The following is a 23,495-nucleotide window of genomic DNA, read 5'->3' as shown; positions in this document are numbered from 1 at the left end:
GCGTGCTTGTTTTGGGGGGCTGGCTGGCTGGCAGAACCTGGTTTTTGAGGATGCACACGGGCTCAGACTAGGGTAACTCATTACAGTTTAAAGCAGGCTGGGTGACAGCGCGAATCAGTCAGCAGCCTCCATGCATACTGTAAGCGGGGAGCAAAATACAAAGGAGGAGAAGAAGCGAAAGAGGAAATGAAGTCGGAGTGCCAAGAAATAATGTGCATCGGAAGAATTTAGCCTGGGGCATGGCGCGCTGAGCCCGTGTCGGTATCATTAGCGTATTTATAATTCAAATGTATGCCTTTAATAATTCACGCGCGCTGCTTTTCAAAGAGGCGCGCGCGAGATTATGTACAGACTGATGAAAGGATGGAACTTTCCCCATCTCTCCTGAAAAGTAAATAAAATCTCTCTCATCCTTTGCCTTGGAACATTTAATATGCATATTTACAATTATTTCCAAATCTTTTTCAAAAACGCTTTGTGTTTATTTTGCTTTGAATGTAGTTGATTTTTTTATTTATTTCTCTTTACATTGTGATTGTGTGTTTTGGGGTGCATTACGCCTTCGAGCGCATTTGCGATGCACCAATATTGTTTTTGACTAAACGTGCTTGGTTTTCCACTGACAAAGAGAAAAGTCAAATATAGTGTATGTTTTGCTGGCTAGTCTTTCAAAGACGGATGCACCACTAGGTGGTGATAGAAGGTAAAGTGACTTTGAAATTGATTGTTGCGCTGGAAAACACAGCACACGTGAAGCTGGAAGCCTAACGGCAGGTTTGTGGGACTCGCTGGATCCGAAGAACTAGAAGAAAAGTATCGTGCGGCTCAAACACACATCATGACGGGTCAAGCAAAGGTCAAAACTTGAAATTACAGTGGATTATCGGTTTATCAGCATGGGCGACGAACACTGACATTTAAAGGTAGATTAGTTAAATAACTGTGTTGATGATGATGATAATAACACATTTAGGATTTTTGCTTTTCAGGTTAATTTAAAAACATCTTTAAATTCATTAATGTATAAATGAAGAATTATATAATTGTTATTTTATTCAATTGTTATTTAAATTATTTTCTGGTAAGCCGCTTAGCATATATCATTCCTTTAATTGTAATGGCCTGTAAAGAATTATTTTATTTTGATGCCGCTTTAGAAAAGATCATATAATAATTTAATTGTTATTTTACTAAATGAGTTTTTGAAATGTCGCGTTTAGATATATATAAAAAAACACTCACAAATGTTTTTCTTGCAGTATTCCCGCATATAATGTCCCGCATAATACGCTTTCGAAAGAACATTTGAAAATTATATTTTGGCCAGAATTAAATTCTTTAATAAAAGATTAAAGCAGGCACTTATAATCAGCAATATGTAACAAGCTAAATAAAGAAAAGGGAAAAATGAATAAAAGCATAGAATTTGCTGAAAGAAATATTTAGAATTTGTTCAAATGTGAAAAGTGTTTTACTACAGTTCTGTTTGATAGAACTTAGGATTTAGTCAATTAAATAGTGTTTCTAAAATATGTCTTTGCCATTTTTCCTCTCACTGTATTTATATTAGCTTAAAATGCTCAATTCAAATTAATATGCAGTAAATAAATAAATGCAATTCTAAGTAAGTCATTTGCAAATTAAAATAAATTATTATTTACACCAAATTGCAAGCGTTTGCTGCCCAATGGATCTCATTTTTTAGTAGGCGTTTAAATATGATGATGGAATTGCAGAGAGACAGCTTTACAGAATTCCCACAGTGTCATTTATGCGCAAAAGCGCATGGAATAAAATGAAGATGTATAACTTGTCGAGGTTTTATAGCTTCACATTTAAAACCTATTTCTAGCTCCATACATTAGCAATAATTTCTTATATAGCCACTGTAAAACCAAGTAAATCTATAACTTTGACTCTTGCGTTTATTCAGTTATTTAATAATCGTAGAACAATACAATTGAAGGTGGGTGTATTTTATTCATTATTATTTTAAGAATTATTTTTTTTTTCGAATCAAAATTACGAAAGCTAAATAAAAAATAGCCATGCTTGTAAACTTGTTAATTTAAATGTAAGTTCTTGAGCTCTGACGTGCAGTTCCTTGAATAAATAAACAACGAAGCAAGCTCTGTTAAATATATTTTTAAAGACTCAAATGCTGTGATGCTCAGCAATTTGTTGAAATAAGGTTCATTCCCAGCGCGACTCAGTTCACTGATCTGATTTTAGCACTTTTAAAAATAAAGACACTCCACCCCTAGTAACAAAACGCAGTGGATGGTGGTGCGTCATCCGCGCGCGTATCCAATGTGAACACTCGCTGGCAGCTCGTGGTCATTGCGCTCTTCTTTCTCTTGCTTTATGTAGAGGTGTCGAGCTGGTAACACCCACCACGCTTCCCAGGCTCAGTCATCAGGGCTTCAGTCCTTCAAGAGGAACCTGCTTCACTCACCAACACAATCCCAGTTGAGGCAAAGCCTGGGTCGCAAAAAAGAGACCATGAGATCCGGATAGTTTTTTTTTTTCTTTTTCATTTCCTTTGCAGCGTTTGCCATGCCAGACACGAGCATCCTATAATTTGGAAAGATTCTTCTGACTTCGGGAAGTCTGATAAGCGTAAATTGCATTAGACAGTCAAATGATTCAAGTGGAGGCATATATTTGACAGGCTGTATGAAGTAAATGTGCCGGTCTTTTATTTAAGTGAACTCGTGCTAAAAAGGAAGCGATCAGAAACTCTTCACAGGACATTCTCTTATCATCTTAACGGATTACCGACAGATCAGTCCTATTAAACCGGATACACAAAAGGAATTAAATCACCCAGATTGTTTCCTCGTTGGATTAGATCGCAGTTTGCTCTAAGCATCAACAGAAGTGTCATATGCTGATGGCTCAACGGGTAAGCTCGTTTACAGATCAACAACTTGAGTTGTAAAGTTTGCCTACTTTGTTCTTATTATGCAATGTCAAATCCTGTTTAACTTCATGTGTGCTGCATATGATCAAATCTCTGTCTGATTCAGTACGAAGACCTTGCCCACTATGGTGGCGGGATGGATGGAGTTGGGGTTCCGACGTCGATGTACGGGGACCCGCACGCGCCTCGGCCCCTGCCGCAGGTTCATCATTTGAATCACGGGCCGCCACCACATGCCAACCAACACTACGGGGCCCACGCACCACACAGCATCATGCCCAGCAGCATGGGCTCAGCTGTCAACGACGCACTTAAAAGAGACAAGGACCAAATTTACGGGTACTTTATTGCAATCATTATTACATGGCTTACAATCTTTAAACTGTATGCACCACTAAAAAGGCTACACAATACACTTTTTGCGGCATTGTCATCTTGGTAGACATTTTAGGTTCCAGAAAAGTGCAAGTCAGTGAACAGATTTTTAAAAGATGATTTTTCTTAGCATTAGGTAAAAATCTAAAGATCATTGTTTCCTACTATTGTAGATTAAAAGCTAGGCTATTTGTGTCTTTATGAAACCATGTAAAAACAAAATGTATATGTGCGTTTGACATTTGCCTTTGCATAGGCTATACGATATAGTAAATGCACAAGTGTCAAGTAAAGTGTCCTGTATAAACTCAGTGAATTTAAAAAAAAAAAAAAAAAAAAATATATATATATATATATATATATATATATATATATATATATATATATATATATATATATATATATATATATATATATAATTAAAACTAAAGTACCCTTTCTGGGTAGTAAATTGCAACTATAACGCAATTATTAAAGCAAATGAATTAAAGCAAATAGCAAAATGTGTTTTTGACATATAAAATTATCCTTGTTCATATAGTATAAAAATATTTTCAAAATCCAAATAACAATTTTTGCACTTAAAAAACAATTTGTGCAACCAGTTTTTTTTTTTTTATGTAGCCTAACCGCAACAATAAACCAATAATAATAATAAAAAAAAAACTTTTTTGACGTGTTATCCGCATGAAGGCCTAGTTATTGATACGGTGTTTTGATCTGTTAAGTTTATGTAAATGTTTATGTTGATTGTCAAAGGCACCCGTTATTCCCGCTGCTGGCGCTGGTGTTTGAGAAGTGCGAGCTGGCCACATGCACACCGAGAGAGCCGGGAGTCGCTGGAGGAGATGTGTGTTCATCTGATTCATTTAACGAGGACATCGCTGTGTTTGCCAAACAGGCAAGTTATTGATTTCGGTAATACATTGATAACGATTTAACCGATTACTACGATTTTGCTATTTGTATTATATGTGGATGCTTGGCTGAAAGTGTCATGTTGTTGCTTTTTTATTTGCTATCGGCTTATTCATTTTATTTATTTTTATTTTGGGTTGTTGTTCTGACAAACTTTGTGATCTCCTCCTCAGATTCGTGCAGAGAAGCCGTTATTTTCCTCTAACCCAGAGCTGGATAATTTGGTAAGTGTAAGATTTTATTTGGCGCTGTTTTGTTTCAGGTAAATTCGCTTCAAAGCTTTATGCGAGGATTCTTTGGGGGAAAGAAAGGAAGCTTTAGTGATTTATGAGTCCGCGTGTTATCAGAGGGCGCGGGGGTCTTTGCCCAGGGCTCCCTCAAAGCATCGTCTCTGGAGAAACCTATTTACACTTCTGCTATTGTCATAACATTACAAAGCCAAGACAATATGAGACGTGCGAAGTTTGTGAGTGGACTGTGATTTCTCGCGCGATTAGAATAGCTAACCAATTATGTGTTCCTTTAATTAGGCTATTATTAGTTTTAGTAAATAGGCCTGTTATAGGCTATTAGCAATCATTGTTTTTGGTTGTTCTTAATATTAATAACATTTTTTCCCCCCATAGATGATTCAGTCAATACAAGTATTACGATTTCATCTTTTAGAACTCGAAAAGGTATGTCAGTTAAACTATATTAAAAATGTAATATATATATATATATATATATATATATATATATATATATATATATATATATATATATATATATATATATATATATATATATATAGGACTTAAAATGAAATGTAATAATTTAAATGTTGTTATTTCTTTTTCATCAGGTGCACGAGCTTTGCGACAATTTCTGCCATCGGTATATTAGCTGTTTGAAGGGCAAAATGCCTATTGACCTAGTAATTGATGAACGGGATGGATGCAAATCTGACTTCGACGACCTCTCAGGATCATCAACAAATCTCGCAGATCACGTGAGTTTTAATTGGCTTTCTATGACATCATAAAACAGGCCAATTAGATGACTGTTTGTGTTTACAGTACAGACAATTTATGAAGTGAAGTTTCAAACAAAGAAAGTGTCATTTGCTTTGTGTTGCTTAAACAAACCTGGTCAAATTTATTGAATCTGTTGAAGTTATTTGTATTTCCTTTTTTTTTTCCTACATGAGATATGCAGAGTCTCACCCATGCATTTCCCTAATGTTTTTTTTTTTTTTTTTTCCCTCTCTCGGGGGTTTCCTTCATTATTCATTTCCACAACATATTTTATTCGAGAGTAATAAGAAGGAAAAGAGTAATTGCTTAGTTAGTTGCATATGCTAATTTATTTAAAAATTATCTAAATCCATTTCTCTTTGCTGGTTATGAATCATTAAGACATCGCCCCAGGACATATCTTATTTCAGAAGAGGTATGTTCATGATGATGATGATGACGAAGGCAGTCATGTTGGGTGCAGGTGTTGCTAAGGGTCAGGGTATTCCCCCCACTGTCCACCCCTCTGTTAGCCCTAATGATCAGCGTTAGATTTGCACGTGAATGCTCCATTGTCTTTGAACTGATTGGATTGTTATTGTCAAGCAGGAGGGGAGTCTTCTTTCACTCCGAGACCATCAGTGTGTTCTTTACAGTTGTGCTTCCTATTATCAACACACTACCCCCTGTCACAGGAACAAAACCACTGAATTAAGAAAAACAGAACTTTGCATTCTGCCTATAGGTCTGTCCTGAATCAAAATGGAAAGGATATCATATTTTAATGATTGGGACTGACATTAAATGCCCGTAATAATTCGGATTTTCAATGTAAAATGGTTAGATGACTTTCCTCCTGCAAAGAGCTGGACAGCATATCTGCGAAGTCTAACCATACTTCAATTTTATTTGATGAATATGTACCTTTGTACACTTGACGATAACTGTAATCTTTTATTGATGCTCCTGTAATGTCTTATCGATTTACAAGTGTGCAGTGTGACACAAAACAATTTGAATTAGGTGATGAAAGGAGACACTGGCCTTCTGAAACATTATTAACAGCGAACACACACACACACACACACACACGTGCATAAACACACAAAACCACAGACTGCTTTTGTGTGGCCTAATGAGAAAACAGTGAAGGGTCTTATTCACACAGCTTTATTGTTGTAGGAGCTTATTCTGGCCTTTCTTAGAGCTCTTTAGCTGATCACCATCAGGCAAACAGCTGACGCTAAGGGCCTGAAGAGGAACGGCTGCTGTTTGCCTTCACGTTGAGCCCATCTAAGTGCTTTATACCCTGTTCTGGATAAAAAGGGGACGCTGCTGGTTTCTTTCGAGCATTTACCATCAGACATCAGGACAAGCAGTTAGTATTAGCTCCACTGGTTTTGTGTTGGGTGTATAAATATAGAGCTGGCCTGGATTTTATTTTTAAACAGATATGGTAACTAGGCATTTTAAAGGGTGAAATTATTTGTATGTATTTGTGGTAGTGGTACTAATGTGGTCTCATCTTTCCCCATTTTGATCCATGGATGTTCATGTTACTGAATGTCAGAATCCAGCATCCTGGAGAGACATGGACGACGCTCACTCCACTCCCTCAGTTGGCACCCCGGGACCCTCCAGCGGAGGACATGCCTCCCAGAGCGGAGACAACAGCAGTGAACTAGGTAAGATAAGCTGCCTGTTTAACTGTTACTTAATGATATGCATTGCTGAAAAGATTTTAAGACTTGCTACTCTTGGATTTTAAATTATGTTCATAGGACAAAGATAAAAAGGGGAATAAGAGTAACACACCATTGTTTTCTGAAATTTTGAAATGTACACTGGTTAATTAAATTCTTTAAATAAAAAAAAATCACATAAATTATCATTAATGTTTTACAGAAAATGTTTTACAGTAATTATTTACTAATTTTTTGTTAAGGGTAGCAGAAGTAAGACCAAAAAAAAAAAAAAAAAACTTAAAATCCTAACATATATAGAACAACAATCATTCGATGATATTAAAATTAAATTTGTTAACATGCAATGTATTGTTTTTCAGATGATAAAAACTTTTCAAACATAATACAATTGTGTAAGATCACTTATTATTTTAAATCTTGTAATAAGTAGAGGTCAAAATAAGCCATTTCATTTTTATATGAATATACATTTTAAGATTAAAGTAGACCATTTTTTTATATGCTTTACTAATACCAATACTAACAAAATATACTTTGTTATTATTCTTATTATTTTTGGGACATGAAAATGGGATGTCTCATCTTTGACCCTTATACATTATAAACAGTAAAAACGGTTACATAGAAAGAAACTAATTTCATTCAGGTCAAAAATAGCATAACATTTCACAGAATCAATCTAAAAACATTAATTTATATCAACAAACTATGTTAGTGGTTAAATCAGTTTTTTTTTTCATGCTTTGCTTAAAATCTCTCTCTATAGTATTTTGCTGAATTTCCGTTCATTTATAATGCCTGTGGATGTAAACAGTATTTACTAATGAAAGTCATGTGTCATTGTTCTTGTCATCATTGCGATGCTCCACTGAGCGGGTTTTACGATTTAACTGTGGACGCAATAGGTGTGTAATGTTCTTGAAAGGTCTAATTTAATTTACCAGATCTTCCATTTGCATGTCACATGTTTTTTTTTCTTAATTTACACTGCGGTGTGCCACAGCATATTTATAGTCCCTTAGTGCCATTTACCTTTTGGGGGAATTTTTATTTTATTATTTTATTTTTTTATGACCTGTTTTTGTTTGTAATTGCTTCAGCTAAAATAGCCTTCAGGGTTTCTCGCCTCCTTTTAACCATCAGACATCAATGGCCTGACCATTATGCAGTACAATAGCAGGATATTCTGCAAGACAAGAGAAACCAGCAGCAAAAATCAGTGGCCAGATTGTTCTTCAATGACAATTCAGCCTCAGTGTGACAATGTGAAAGCCCTATAGACTAGCTTTAAAATGTTTGCCATAGCAGCAATGCCAGTGGTGTTTCTGCAATGCTACTCAGTATAAAAGAGAGAAAAGCATTAGGGTGGTGGCATTTTCCCCACACCAGGCTTTTTTTAAACAACAGTGGGGGGACATCCAAGGCCCACGGCCTTTTGACCCCAAGGAGCATGCATTGAAGAAGGGGAAGAGGAATGACCCCTGCCGGCCTGAAGGACAGAGCACTTCAAATACTAGTCACAATGGAGGAGTGATATCTGGGGTGATCAGAGGCAGAGGCTGGGTCAGGATCAGGGACATCTACCTGCTGCTCCTCCAGGAGCCACTTTGGATCAGTGTTCCTTTCTTTATCATTCAAGAGATCGGTAAAGCAAACAACTTTTCCATCACAAGTGAATGGGGGGTCTTACGTCAGTCGAGTCCAGAGGGTTGCTGGGCTTCTTCAAAGAACCTGTCTCTTGTAGGGGGTTCCCTTTGTTGCTTGCACATCAGTAGAAGTTGCTCCTGTTGAGAACCTTCAAGTTAGGTTAGGCTCTTGGGTCAGAAGAAGGAAGGGGTGCTTTTTGAGGCTTTTTTAAACTTACTGACTTACCTCAGTAGGATTTACAATCCTACTCCTGGAGGGCCAGTGTCCTGCAGAGTTTAACTCCAACACATGTCTGGATATTTCTAGGGAATCTAAAGACCTTGGTTTGCACATTTAGGTATACTCAATAGGACTTGGAGTTAAACAGGACAGTGGCCTTCCAGGAACAAGTTTGGGCACCCCTGCGCAAGAGCGAAGTGGTTTTCACAGCTATCCTAAACATGTGCTTGTTGGTGGGAATGCAAGCCTAGGAATGTCCATCACAAAGGCCGAAAGGCAACAAAGGGAAGCTGCAGGACATTCCAGGCCAGTGTTCACCTCTAAGGCCGTTGAAAGACTCTGGCTGAGACAGGATGTTTACATCTATATCTGAACCTTTAATGGAGGTTAAATCCCAGCATGAAGTATAGTGGACCAACAACAAGTGTCAAGAGCCGATGCCTTGCGTTTTTGCAGTCATCAATACCTCCCAACTGTGGTCCAATCCCATGTTCCTCCAGATCATATCATGGCCACGGGGGACAAGAGGATAAGAGCATCTAATCAATATGCTTTAAGCGAAACGATTAGCGAGAACAAAATCATCTGTGTTCGTCCAGTAATTATCCAGTCTGTTGCGTCCAGTAGTCAGAATTATGGCCCCTTTGGAGAAGTATAGTTCGTGATAGATTGAGGTCATGGTGAGCTCATTAAGCAAGCAAACAGGATTTATTCTGTGATGCGTGTGGGGTGGCAGTCATCAGACCCGGCTAGTTTGCGCCAGGCCCCTTTGTCTTCGGGACATTCATCTATCTCTACTTCATCTAATTATCAGCATCAGAACAACGCAGAGCGCTTCAGCTTTGGACCTTGTCATCTCTCGGATCTTGAAGGTACTGTGATGTGACGCGACTGCCGTCAGGCTCGGCTTGAAGGATGTGGGAAAACCAGTTTAAAACTTCTATTTAGGCTTGATGTGTTTTATATGCATATGCAAATGACACAGATTTGCACAGACCCCTTCAGAAGTTATGCTTTATATGTGCGAGGAAATGAGAAAGAAAATAGTGGTAAATTTGAGCAAGAAGCCTCTTCTCCATGTCTTAGGGTGCTGTTTTTCTCCAAACAGCCCGAGGGCCTACTCCAGCCTTCCTCCAGGCTGCTGCGGCCCCCCTCTGTGCTGCGCGTGCAGACTCTGGGGCCGGGAGTGAGGTTGGGCTCTGGGAGCTGCAGAGAGCAGCAGCCTTTAAAGAGAGTGCAGTCACACAGGCTGCATGGGCCAAGTTGCCAGGGAACAGTCAGAAGCGATTAGCGTTGGGCTGGATCAGCCCTGCGGCCTTCGTTTTCTGGAACAGGAGGAGAGAGGCTCGAGGAGAAGGGGGGGGGAAGAGAGTGTTTGAGTCTTCCTTAGATGTAAGGATCTCACCCAGCTCTCTTTATCTCTCATTTCACTTTTTATGTAATCTTTAAACTTTTCTTTTTGTATTTACTCTAATCATATTATTGTTCTAATTTTATTCTTAAAAAGTCACCTGTGTTTTATACTGCCACAATGTTACTTTCATATTTGATTCATCATTCTTTCTAACACCTATATAATATTTTCCCTTTATTTATTTTTAATGTTACTTTTCTAATTTGTTGTACTTTTACATAAATTATTATTATGGTTGTTAATTATAATTTTCATTATATGTATTTATTTTCCTCTTATTATATTTTACTTCCCTATATATTTTTTAACAAACAGCCTTGATTTTATATATATATATATATATATATATATATATATATATATATATATATATATATATATATATATATATATATATATATTTTTTTTTTTTTTTTATTTTTTTTTAATATTATTCTTTTTTATATATTTTTTTTGTATCTCTCTAAGTTACCTTGACCACTGAAATATACAGATACACTAAACACACTGAAAACATTGCATATTTTCTCTTTTTATAAACGTATGTACTTATTTTTTAAGATTACTTTTTTATATTATATTATATTATATTATATTATATTATATTATATTATATTATATTATATTATATTATATTATATTTTCAAATTTCCTTCTTACCTTTCATAATATTTTACTTTATAGGGCTTTTACACTCCTCCTTTGCAATGACACTTAAACTGTTACCTTCAGACTGGTCAATATGCAAACTCCAGAAAGCATAATGAGAAGACGCCTGCATATGTTGTGCAGACAGACAGACATTGTGAGACCACTGTCCTGCCCTTGACTTGCATTTTGATTACAGCATCAGTCAGCCTGAAGTCCATCTACCACCCCCACCCCACTCCCCTTATATTCAAATGTCATTATTCATTAACTGAAATATTAATGCATGAATATGGCGCATACAGTTGCCTTTGATTGATGCATCCCCAAAAACAAGGAGACACAGCAGGGCCAATCTTAAGAAAAGTAGGGTTCCTGTCCCGCCTCCGGGGAGGAGTCCCTCAGATACATTATTCACACACCCTCCGGGCAGGCTTTCAAGGCATCTCTACCCTCAGGGCAAGAAAAATAAGCATGACTGTTAAAAGTAAATCATCTTGCCTGATGCACAGTTAATGGAAGAGGGAGAGAGGGATGGAAAAAAGAAAGAAAGAGAAAAGAGGGTGGGGAGGAGGACAAGACGGAAACCTTAGTTTAAAAGCGGCCTCCTGCCTGCCTCTGATCTTAAACTAGATTGGATGGTAATGGAATGAAAGCAGGCTTGATGCTATCAGAGAGCTCACAGTTCAGAAAGCATTGTTTGTTGTGCATCAATTGATCTTGCAGTATAATGCCTCAATCCCTTCATGCTGGAATTATAGTATTATGAGTTTCCTATAGTTAAAAAGTATTATTAAACTATTAATTAGATGGGATTTTTATGAATGTTCCAACCACTTTCTTTGGACATCATTTGAAACATATAAATGGCCGCTTAGTAACTCAAATGTTGTTAAATTCAGCATATAGCCAGCACTATCTGTTGACATAATATATATATATATATATATATATATATATATATATATATATATATATATATATATATATATATATATATATATATATAAATTATTAGCCACCCTTTGAATTTTTATTTTATTTAATTTTTTATATTTCCCAAATGATGTTTTATATTTTCCAAATGATGAGCGAGAAAATTTTCACTGTATGTCTGATAATATTATATATAGCTTGAAGGGGCTGAAAATATTGACCTTAAAATGTTTTTTTTATTTATTTTTTTTTATTATAACTGTTTTTATTCTAGCTGAAATAAAACAAATAAGACTTTCACCAGAAAAAAAAATCTATATATATATATATATATATATATATATATATATATTATTATTTTTTTTTTTTTTCTGGTGAAAGTCTTATTTGTTTTATTTAAGCTAGAATAAAAACGGTTATAATAAAAAAATAAAAATAAATAAAAAAAGAAACATTTTAAGGTCAATATTTTCAGCCCCTTTAAGCTATATATTTTTTTCTCGATAGTCTACAGAACAAACCATCGTTATACAATGACTTGCTTAATTACACTAATCTGCCTAGTTAACCTAATTAACCTAGTTAAGCCTTTAAATGTCTTTTAAGCAGTATAGAAGTGTCTTGAAAAATATCTAGCAAAATATTATTTACTGTCATCATGCCAAAGATAAAATAAATCAGTAATTAGAAATGAGCTATTAAAAACTATTATGTTTATAAATGTGTTGATTTTTCAAATCGGGGAGAAAAATAAACAGGGGAGCTGATAACTCAGGGGGCCTAATAATTCAGCCCTTAACTGTGTATTTATTGCATTGTTTTATGATTACGCATAACAAATGAATGAGAGATTTCATTTAGGTATCCATATCAAATTAAACTTAAGTTATTTATATAGATAGAAAGCATAGAAAGTCATTAAGATTAACAGATATGTTGACGAAAAGTTAAACAACATAAATATTCTGACTTGCAATTATTAAATTATATGAAAACATAAGTAAACAAACTAAATTTATTGTATTTTAAATTAATAAATGCTTGCTGACAAATGGGTAAAACATGGTTCTGACAATATTTGGGTGTATCAATTACACTGAATGGCATTGTATTAGATGTCTCTGAAAATGAAGGGTGAAATGAATCACATTCATTCAAAATCAAACAAAAAGTGCTCTGAGGGTAGCTTATTCATCAGAATAAACAGCATAAATCAGTCCAAGGCACTTAAATTATGTGGAAAACATAATAATTTAAGAAAACATTTAGTATTTTTCCACATTTTTCGAGTGTATGATTTTTGCTGTTTATTCGAATGACATTCATTATTTTCTAATAATAAAAAAGTGTAAATAACGATGTATTACATTGTATAACAATGGTTTGTTCAACAGAACAAACCATCGTTATACAATGAATTGCTTAGTTAACCTAATTAACCTAGTTAAGCCTTTAAATGTTACTTTAAGCTGTATAGAAGTGTCTTGAAAAATATTTGAGTTATTTAAATTGTCATGTTTAGAAATGTGTTGAAAAATCACATTTAAACAGAAATTGGGGAAAAAATAAACAGGGGGGGTAATAATTCTCACTTTCTCACAAGTCATAGTTGTGGTTTGCAATGCTGGTACTTTAAGCAGTAATAGTTTAGCATCACATGTACTATCCCTCCACTGTAAACCAGCTACCAACACAACTTCTAAAGTCGAAAACAGTTTTTGCATCAACCGCTAATGGCCCTTGCTTTATTTATGTTTTTCCCCAGCTTTCTCTCCCCCCTCAACTTTATTTTGGAGTGCTAATGCAGATCAGATATTCTCTTTGCAGTGCCAAGTCTCCATTCCCCACTCAAGCACAGAGCCTGGACATTCATTACCCCATGTCAAAGACAGAACTCACATTGAATTAATAGCACTAGGGTTGGTGCAGAGCTTTCCTCGAGATCTCTGACATTGAGACAGCAAGAGAGCGGGAGAAATCTCGCTCTGTTGATTAGCGTTCCCTCTCACTGCATGGATACTCCTGCTCGCTGCAGTCCTTGTGTTACTGTTGCTAATCAAAACAAGCCCCCCGCGTGGCTCTTTCACATCGTGTTTGAGAATAGCAATGGAGATCGGTCTGAATAAACAACCGAAGGTGATGTTTTATCTCATTAAAGTGACTTTCTTCTTTTGCTTTTTCTCTCTCGCCTCTGCTTTCACGCTGTTGTTTATCAGGAGATGGCTTGGATAACAGCTTGGCATCTCCGGGAACTGGGGATGAGGACGATCAGGACAAAAAACGGCAGAAGAAAAGAGGAATCTTCCCCAAAGTGGCGACCAACATCATGCGGGCATGGCTCTTCCAACATCTCACGGTAAGAGCGGTCTTTGGAAGTCTTCCGAAATCAGACCAGTGTGTCCAATGTGTCTCTTGGTGAATTAGCTCAATTCCACAGTTCTCAGTTCAGTGACCTGCATCCAAACTGCATTAAAACTAGCAGGGTATGTTATTATCTGTCTTTTGGCCCTCCCATCCATTTGGCTTGTCAAAACGGAGGGTCACATTTGCCTCGGGGTGAGTACCTTCCACCAAAACTTGCCAGTTAGGGGCTGATTTGTGGCATTTTCAGCCCCCTCAAATCTCAGCACATTTTCGCTGGTCCACCTCCTTAAATTCCCACCATTCTCTGCGTCTTCCTGTTTTCCATTCTCCTTCAGAATTCCTGCACTTTCTAAGGACTACACAGGTCCTGTACACATAGTAATCCTTCCCTTTTTACCCACCTTTAGAGTTTAGAGATAAAAAAGGAAAGCCTAATTGAATTATCCTCTCTCTATTCCCAGCTCCTTTTCAAAACGATTTGTGAAGCAAAAGTGTTTCCCATTGCAGGATGTGTCCTCTGACAAAAAAAAAGTGTTAGAGGGGACTTTGGCCTCTGAATGGCCCCCATTGCAACACCCAGGCGATCATGCATTCATTTGGGGTCGGGGCTGAATGAAAGCTGCAGGATTACGTTTTGTCGGGTTCTACTTTGAGCCAGTGTGCGACGTTTGAGATGGGGGGGCTCTTACATATGGTCTAAGCCTCCATCTTTTGTGACCTATTCAGAGGTCCGCGATAAAGACCCCCTGTGCTGCCAATCTTAAAGAAAGGTGGAACATTAAGATTCAGTGGAACATTACAGTTATAACTGTTAGTTTCACTGAAACAAGATAGAGAGATCTCCTTTGGCATGCAAATGAGAACGAGGAAGGCGCTTTCTTAACAGACATAAGTGCAATTCATGCAAATATGAGTGATCCTTTAAAAGCAAGCTTGTCGGTCAGCTTCATCTTTAGAGCGTGCAGGTTCCTCGCTAAACTCTAGCGAACAATCACAGCGCAACCTGCTGAGAGCTTTTTGATAAGAGTTTAAAGATGGATCCCAGAGCACGGCTCGCATTCGACTGTCACTGGGTTGTGTAGAAAAGGGGCGGGACTTACAGTCATTCATCAGCACAATGACAGCTAGCAAGCCAGGAGGTGAGCAGGGAAATCTCCATCAGTGTGAGACCAAGAGAGAGAGAGAACATGGGACGTGTAACAGGACTCATCCTTCACCAGTGACCACGGGAGGTGAGGCCATGACAGTGCCAAAATTGGTGCACACCCACGACCCTGTGCTGTCTATACATTCACCCCTGCCTGCCATCTGCTGCCCTCCCTCTGCACTCACAGTGAGAGCAAGAAGATCAGGGGCCAAGGGCCACCGTAGGGCCACCAAGGGCCAAGCCCTATTCAACCCTAAACAAAACTCTCCATTGTCTCTCTTTCACACCCACTCGATCATTTGTCAAGTAATGTCAAATAATGTCAAACAAAACCACGAGCGCTCAGCCAATAAGATTCTCCAGCTCTGGGATGCATATGGGAAGTCTATCATACATAATGATGTAATTTCCTGAAAGAGTCATATGGGATCTACGTTCTTGCCGGTAGTCCTAAACGGGGCTGGTAGACGCTTGAAGTCATTAGTCATTGAAACAGATGAGTTTTTAAGGAAAAGTAAGGTCATCTTGATTTGCTTTATTAATGGAGACTGCGAGGAGAAATACACAACAGTAAAAAATGAAGACATTTGCATGTTCCATTTATTATCGCGTTATGGATCATCAGAGAGCAATATTATTAACTGATGAAGTTTCTTAACGTGTTTTTTTTCTGCTTGTTTCTGTCTTGCAGCACCCCTACCCATCTGAAGAGCAGAAGAAGCAGCTAGCACAAGACACAGGCCTCACCATCTTACAAGTGAATAACTGGTGAGTAACCTTTAACCTCTGACTTTTGACTTGCCAGCTTGACCTCTCAGTACTTAAAGTCAGGGTTGGGGATCTCTGTAACATTTCCATTTCAACTCCGGTGATCCTGATTTCTCACACTATTATTAGACGGTGTTCAAAGCCCCAGTGAGACAAATAAAAGTACGAATAGGAGCAATGATGAGGTTTGCCCAGGGTCTCCGAGGGACTTTTAGAAAAGTTGTCGAACGTTATATTGGTATCCTGGAATGACGTTCGGGCACAAGAGTTCCCCTGAACCTTTGTTGGTTTAGTATTCATCTTGCTCACAAGATATTTAACTGGATTGAACTAAAGTGATACCAACTATCACATGTATGATATGGACATTCTTTTTACATATGTTCTTTTGCATATTTAGATGTTTGATTTATTTATTTATTATTTTTTTATATAAATTGGATCCAGTGTTACACAGTCAACATTATCTATATGAATACATTTTTATTTACTTTTTGCTATCTTTTGAAAATGAATTTTAAATTTAGACTTGTTTTTCATTCATGACAATTGAATCTCTATTTTAAAATTTGTACACACATAAGCTGTATCATTTACGCTAATTATATTTCCTTTTTTTTTTTTTTTTTTTGACAGATAATCTTTTATAATATCATTTGTACCACAATACCTTACGTTGCACAAGTATAGTAGTAGGAATGGCTAAAAATATACAACATCAGTCAAAATTATTATTTTTTTATGCCAAAAATCACTGGAATATTAAGTAAGCTGCACAATATATCACTTCAGCATCGATATTGCAATGTGATTATTTGCAATAATCACATTGTAAGTATGTTGAGTCAGCAATGTTGAGTCTGGATTATAACTGATCATTTTACAAGTGTTTTGTGAGGCCTGTAACTATGTGAGGGTTTTGAAAAAAATTAGGCATTAAATAATGTACTGTTCGTAACTTAAAAAAAAAATGAATAACGATTAATTTTATTGAATTGATCATAAAACAAAGACTACACAGTATAAATTTATATTTAACTATACAATTACTGCATACATGAATACCTTTTCACTCTTCAATAAAACAATGTTTATTTAATCAGCATATTTTTCTGTATTGAATTTATCTATGCTTGTAGATTGTTTGTTATATGTTATGCACCCCCTATGGATCATTCAAATCAATCTAAAATTATAGATTCCTTCTAAACAGTTTTTCAACTTATCTAGAGAAATTCCATTTATATCCCCCCAAAAAAAGAAACATCGCAATATGTAATTTTTCCAATATTGCGCAGTCCTACTGTAAATATATAAACGCTTTTTCTCTATATAATGTTCTCAATATATACATTTTAACCCTCAGATTCCAGACTTACAAAAAAAGCTTATTTATTTATAATGTATAAATCTCAATGTAAAACAAGATTACTGGTTTTGCGTCCAAAACAAGCATACCCAACTTTGTGTTATAGAAAAATATTAAATACAATTTTAAAAAAGAGAGGAAAAATCAGAAGCAAAAAATGAAAAAAAATTTTTTTTTTAATTTTGTAGGTTGTAATTTATTATTATTATTATTATTATTATTATTATTATTATTTTGCAATATTTGGCTTAAACTTAATTGTATTATCATTAAATTTTGAATATGTTTAGTGACTAAAATATTATTTTAATAAATATATCTGTGTAATAAAACTGTTTTGTTTAAATGGGATGTACTTAATTATGCTGAGCGCTACAATAGAAGCAATTAAAACTTATGCCTTTTCAGCTACAATATAAGTTGTTCCCAAATGTTTGGCTTGCAACATTTGGCTAAGACTCATTGTCTATGAATAATTCCTTCCCCCAGTGCATGTCATGGGCATTTCCTACCTCTCTGTTACGAGCTGCTGAAGCATATTAGCGTCTGAAAAGCAGTTAGGCTAATCATACCCCCAGGCTACCAGGCCAATGCTATATCAATTGAATATTTATTGAGCAATGACCCCTTTACTCGATTCACTAATATATCGCAACAAGAAGCGCAATTAAAGCAAGTCTTAAAAAACAGAGATTAACTTTAAAGTGCTGAGGAAAGGAAAATACATCACAAATCAAATAAATCTGTTTGTTTTTATTGCCCGCTATAAAATTCACCATTAAATGGAATGTTTCGCAAACATCACCTGTAAAAGGTGTTAGAATGTCTTTATTAACAAAACCCTAGCATGTTTACATTATAAATTAGAGAATTTCTTTTGGTCTGCCACTTAAACAGTACATTAGCTTTTTTTGTGGACTCCTGACAGGTCCATTAACCCAAAGGCCCAGGAGAAGCCGCACTGCATTATTGGATATTTTGCAGTAAATCATAGCAAAAAGCACACAGTAGTAAAAGTCCTAAGTGTTTAAATTAAGAGTAAAATATACTCTGTGTCGTCGGTGATATAAATAGATTGGTAAATGTGTTCTCGCTCTTCTCTTTGACAGGTTTATCAATGCTCGAAGAAGAATCGTGCAGCCCATGATTGATCAGTCTAACAGAGCCGGTAAAGCACAGGTTTATTTTGGTCCATCTTTAGTATCAGTGCGAGCGTATATCACATTTATATTGTGTTTTTGTGTGTTTAGTAAGTCAAGGAACCGCTTACAGCCCTGATGGTCAGCCTATGGGCGGCTTTGTGCTAGATGGCCAACAACACATGGGTCTTCGGCCTGGCGGTGAGTTGCGTTTTTGATTATAATAACGCATAAGTCACTTTAAGTGCTGCCTTTTATTGTTTTTTAATTTCATTTCTCATCTCGCAGGTCCCATGGGAGGAATGGGGATGAACATGGGTATGGATGGACAGTGGCACTACATGTAAACGCCTCCCCGCTTCCCAAACCATAAACGTAAGAAAACGCATACTTAGAGCATCCTCTTTCTTTCTTTTTTCGCTCGGCGTGTGAAATCTGATTATGGTGGCAATTCTACCACCCCATACCCCCCACCCCCCTCACACACTCGCGCACCTCGGCTCCATCTTCGCTGCCTGTCTCTGACAGTCCACAAATCAAGACGTATCGCTCGCCGCGGGCGGCCTGGCATGGAGAATTTTATTTAATACCCACACTGTGCTGCCCAATGAGCCTCTCCATAATGACACTTACCTTGATTAATAGAGCTCTTTATATGTAAATAGGCACCGCATCCAGTTCTCCAATCGTGCCAACACAGCCCTTTCCTCTCAAATAACAACCCTAGCCTGTGCTAATGAAGGGAGAAGAGAGGGGAGGTGAGCGGAGGTTAACACCCCCCACCGAAATACAGACACATAGAGATATCAGCAGCTCCAGCTTGCGGGAGCCAGATACATGCAGACTAAATAATTTCCAGACTATTTAATCCGATCCTTTTTTTTTATTGAATTATCAGTGAGTCGTTACTGTAATTGCGTCATTTAGAGGAATGTTACCTCATTCTTAATTCACTCTGGTTAAACACCATATGCCGGAGGACCGGCACGATCATTATGAAGATCTGTTTTCATGCATAAAGCGGATTGAGACACATTTATGATCTTAGAGGCAGGTGCATGTTTATTTAAAGGAATATTGGGATTTGGTTACAAGAGAGGTTTAATCTAAGCCAGCTGGTAACACTAACTAATGTTAAATAACAATAAGCATATGTTATGGTATTTGTTAATTGTTTTCAGCTCATTTGTGTTACTTAAGGAACATTCAGTTATAGTGCCAGTCAGAATAGCTTTTAGACATACATTTTTGCTTACATTAAATGACAATGGGACATTATATCACTAAAATTTTGACAAATTCATTTTACAATTAGTTTTGTCACAGTAAAAATGACACTTTACTTAAATGTAATATATTATAATATAATATTTAAGATTTTATTGTAATATTTAAGAAGAAGATACCAAACGTAACCAGCTGGAAGAGTTAAAGTCTTGTTTTTTTTATTGTCTTGTTTGTTATCGTGCAAAAGGCTTAGCTCTTTCATAAGTTAAAATAATTCTGAAGTTTATGATTGAATAAATGTAATTTTTTTTTTTTTTTTTTTTTTTTTTAATGTAGAGCTCTTTAGTGCAGAAAAGTCCAAAGTAAAGTTCACGGGCCAAAGTTGGCCCATTTTACCCTTTTAATTGGGCCATTTTACCCTTTTAATTGGCCCATCATCCCATTTGAGAGGGATGGAGAGGTTTGGGGCTAATGCCTTTAACACAGAGATCGTAATTTCTAATTTGACGTAACCTTTTGTTTTTTTATTAATGAGCAACAAAAAAGTAAACTGAAATTAAATGTTTTTAATTCAATGTTGTAAATGAATCTGACTTTTAAAAATGTAAATACTGTCACTCGACGGATAGAGGACTATGAAGAAGACATCAGCAAGCAAACCAAGGCAAAAACTAGTGTCATTTCATTATATATTACATTATTTTGTTTTTACTGTAATAAATTAATTGTTAAAACAATACTGTATTAGTTAATTTAAAGCAATGTTTTAGTCATTTTTGAACATTATTAAATAAAATTGAAATTGCCCATGGAAAATTACCCCACCTTTATATTTACCTTTGCTCCACTAGCCTCAAATCAAGTTTGGTTTGGGTAACCTTGCTGCAATCATTTTTCTTGTTATTTTGTGGGTTTTATGTAAGTTATTATGGCAATAAAGTTGTAAAATTGTATATTACTTTACACAGGAATTACTATTTATATTATTTTTCTCTACTAAAATCACTTAAGCCACATATTCTTTACATCTTGTGGTTATACCCATGAAACATCCTTTTAACTTTTACAAATGACCAATTCTTATGCTCATTTTAAAGTTAAATAAACCTAGTAAATCAACCTAAAATAAAACCAAATAAACCAATTCACATTGAGGATGTGGATAAATAAATGCCTGAATATGTATTAATCTTTATCTCTCTCTGTTCTAGGTTTTGATGGTGGCCTCAGGAATAGTCCCAGTGCTGGCCGGAATCATGAGGAGTCACATCACATTCATCCTCACCTGATCACTGATCATCTTCATTCGTCACGAGAAACCTCTCACAGACCCCTCCTCACCTAGCCATCAGAATCTCCAGCCAAAGGACTTCCTGCAGGAACACCAACAGAACAAAATACAGACTTGAAGCATTTGTGCCAAAAGAGAGACTTCTGAAAAGACAATTGGAGATCTTTTCCTTTTAAATTATTTATTTATTCTTGTTATAACGTCAAGAAGCACGGGGGACCACACCATTTGTGCACTTTGCTCAACCATAGAGTGGCGGTCCCAGAAGAAAATACTCCATACCTCCACATGCACAAGCGCACACACACTCATATTAAATGCATTTAACAGTGGAATATAGTAAAAGATGCTAAAAGCCCTCAAGAACTGAACTGTGAGTGTACAATGACATTTTGCTTTGTTTTTCTTTTGGGAAATGTTCGATGTTTGAGTTTGTGTCATTGACTAGTTTTAGACCTTTGCATTTATGATTCTACACAGTTTGAAGGAAATGAAACCACTGGTGGGATCACTGTAGCACACATCTGACACAAATTCCAGTATCTGAAACCACAAAGTCTTCCCCACATGAGATGCTTTAAAAAGCATCGCTGAAGAAATGAGCTGTGCGTTTATTTGTTGAATTGGAGAGCAACAGTGCTCTTGTAAGGCTAAGTATGCCTGGAGGAGTTTTTAAAACCACTAGAGATGTTCCATTGTACATAATTATGTAAATGTTATTTGTAAAACGCATCAATGTCAAATAGACATTCAGTCGAGATCCTTTAAAAAATTAAGATGGGATATTTGTTGTACATTTTGGTCCGTTTTCACTCTTGCTTTTCTCTATGGAAAAAAAGTCGATTATATGTTTGTTGATGTACTGGAACGTTTGATCGATTCTCCCGCTCTGTCCATTTTTTCCTTTTAGGAGTCTTTTAAAGCAGTATTTCTACACAGTCAAAAGTCAAATTCTTGTAATAAAGGCTTCATTTTCGAAACGTTAAATCTCTTGTTTTGGATCTTATGTCATTTTCTGGCACTGAATCGATACTGATGCGATATTCGGTTGAAATTAATTTAAGGAAATTCTCGTAGGCATTGATGGCTCCATGAAGAACATTAAATATCTGTACCTTAACTGACAAGTCTTGAGAATGTTTTATTTTTAATATATAGAGCTTGTAGGTTATTGAAATTATCCAAAGGGGAAAATTATTTTAAGGCAATGCCGTGAATCCCCATTTTTAAATATTTCATTTTTAAATGTCTATAAACAATATCTTATTTATTTTGATGACAGATCGCAACTGCTGCACATTAATTATTATTTTTAATGCATAATTATTTTCCTTCTCATAAAGAAGCGTGGCCTTTTTAAAATGTAGCCTATAATATTAAGCGTAGCCTAAAAAAAGACGGCGTATAAGGCAATTCCTTATAGAAAAAAGAACAAACGATGAATTTCGATACTGCATAAATAATATCCACTAAAAGACAGCCCGGAAAGTGTAAAATAATAATTTCTTAACTATAGCTACTCATCAAAACAGTTAAAAATCATGTAGGCAAGATGTTTCCTATAAAATCTTCGAGGCAATATGTTAAGAAATAAATCACATTAATTCAATATTTTCAAATCAAGCATCTGGACCGCGAGTAATTTTTCAGAAAACAAACACCGCGCACTTTTTCATCTCCGAGCATCTTTTAAACGCAATTTCGCGGTGACATTTTTAAATGGTTTTCCTCATGCTGTTTGATATCTTAGCTAAGACTGCTCCTACAGACGTTTCCCTGCTTATTTCGACCTCCAGTTTGTGTTTCTCTAGCCTGCAGTACTGGTGAGAAAATGCTGTAGTTTGGTGGTCATTTATCAATGTCAGCGGCGTAACGATCTCACTGCAGTATTGATGAGGAGAATTACGCTGCTGGAGGAGAAGCCACAGGCACAACAATACCTGCAATAACGCGACGCCCAGTGCCCGACCGCGCGCGAGCTTCATCTCATTCCTTTCGATAATGTAATTATTTTAATAAGACTTTCCAATCCGTTTTGTTTCTCCTTCTTTTATTTTATTATTATCTTTTATTCGTGTTGTTTCGACTGCTCAACATATCCAAAGTCTGTGTTTGAAAAAGACAAGTTTTACTGCACATTTCGTTCAGAACAACGAAATAGCATTCATACATTTGCTAAATTATATATATATATATATATATATATATATATATATATATATATATATATATATATATATATATATATATATATATATATATATATATATATATAGCCTATGAATTAGTATGCTCTTATTTCTTACGGTATCTTTTAAATTATATTATATTATTTTGGGTGCATGCAAAAAAAATAATAAAAGGTTACAAAGAAAAAGACTCAACAGTCGGGGAAAATGACTTATTAAT

General features: G+C 36.0%; 1 protein-coding gene across 1 annotated transcript; it reads left to right on the top strand.

The window, feature by feature from the left end:
* Window positions 1-2,460: 2,460 nt before the first annotated feature.
* Window positions 2,461-22,206, top strand: meis2b (Meis homeobox 2b). Its single transcript, NM_130910.1, is given in 13 exon segments — window positions 2,461-2,905; window positions 3,030-3,262; window positions 4,058-4,199; window positions 4,390-4,440; window positions 4,843-4,893; window positions 5,061-5,207; window positions 6,782-6,896; window positions 13,998-14,137; window positions 15,984-16,060; window positions 18,539-18,597; window positions 18,680-18,769; window positions 18,857-18,943; window positions 21,007-22,206. Coding segments are annotated over 12 exon segments (1,182 nt in total). The 5' UTR covers window positions 2,461-2,887; the 3' UTR covers window positions 18,916-18,943; window positions 21,007-22,206.
* Window positions 22,207-23,495: the final 1,289 nt, after the last annotated feature.

This window comes from Danio rerio, chromosome 20 (assembly GCF_049306965.1).
Source record: "Danio rerio strain Tuebingen ecotype United States chromosome 20, GRCz12tu, whole genome shotgun sequence".
Classification (NCBI taxonomy): domain Eukaryota; kingdom Metazoa; phylum Chordata; class Actinopteri; order Cypriniformes; family Danionidae; genus Danio; species Danio rerio.
This window is presented reverse-complemented; position numbering and strand designations above follow the sequence as displayed.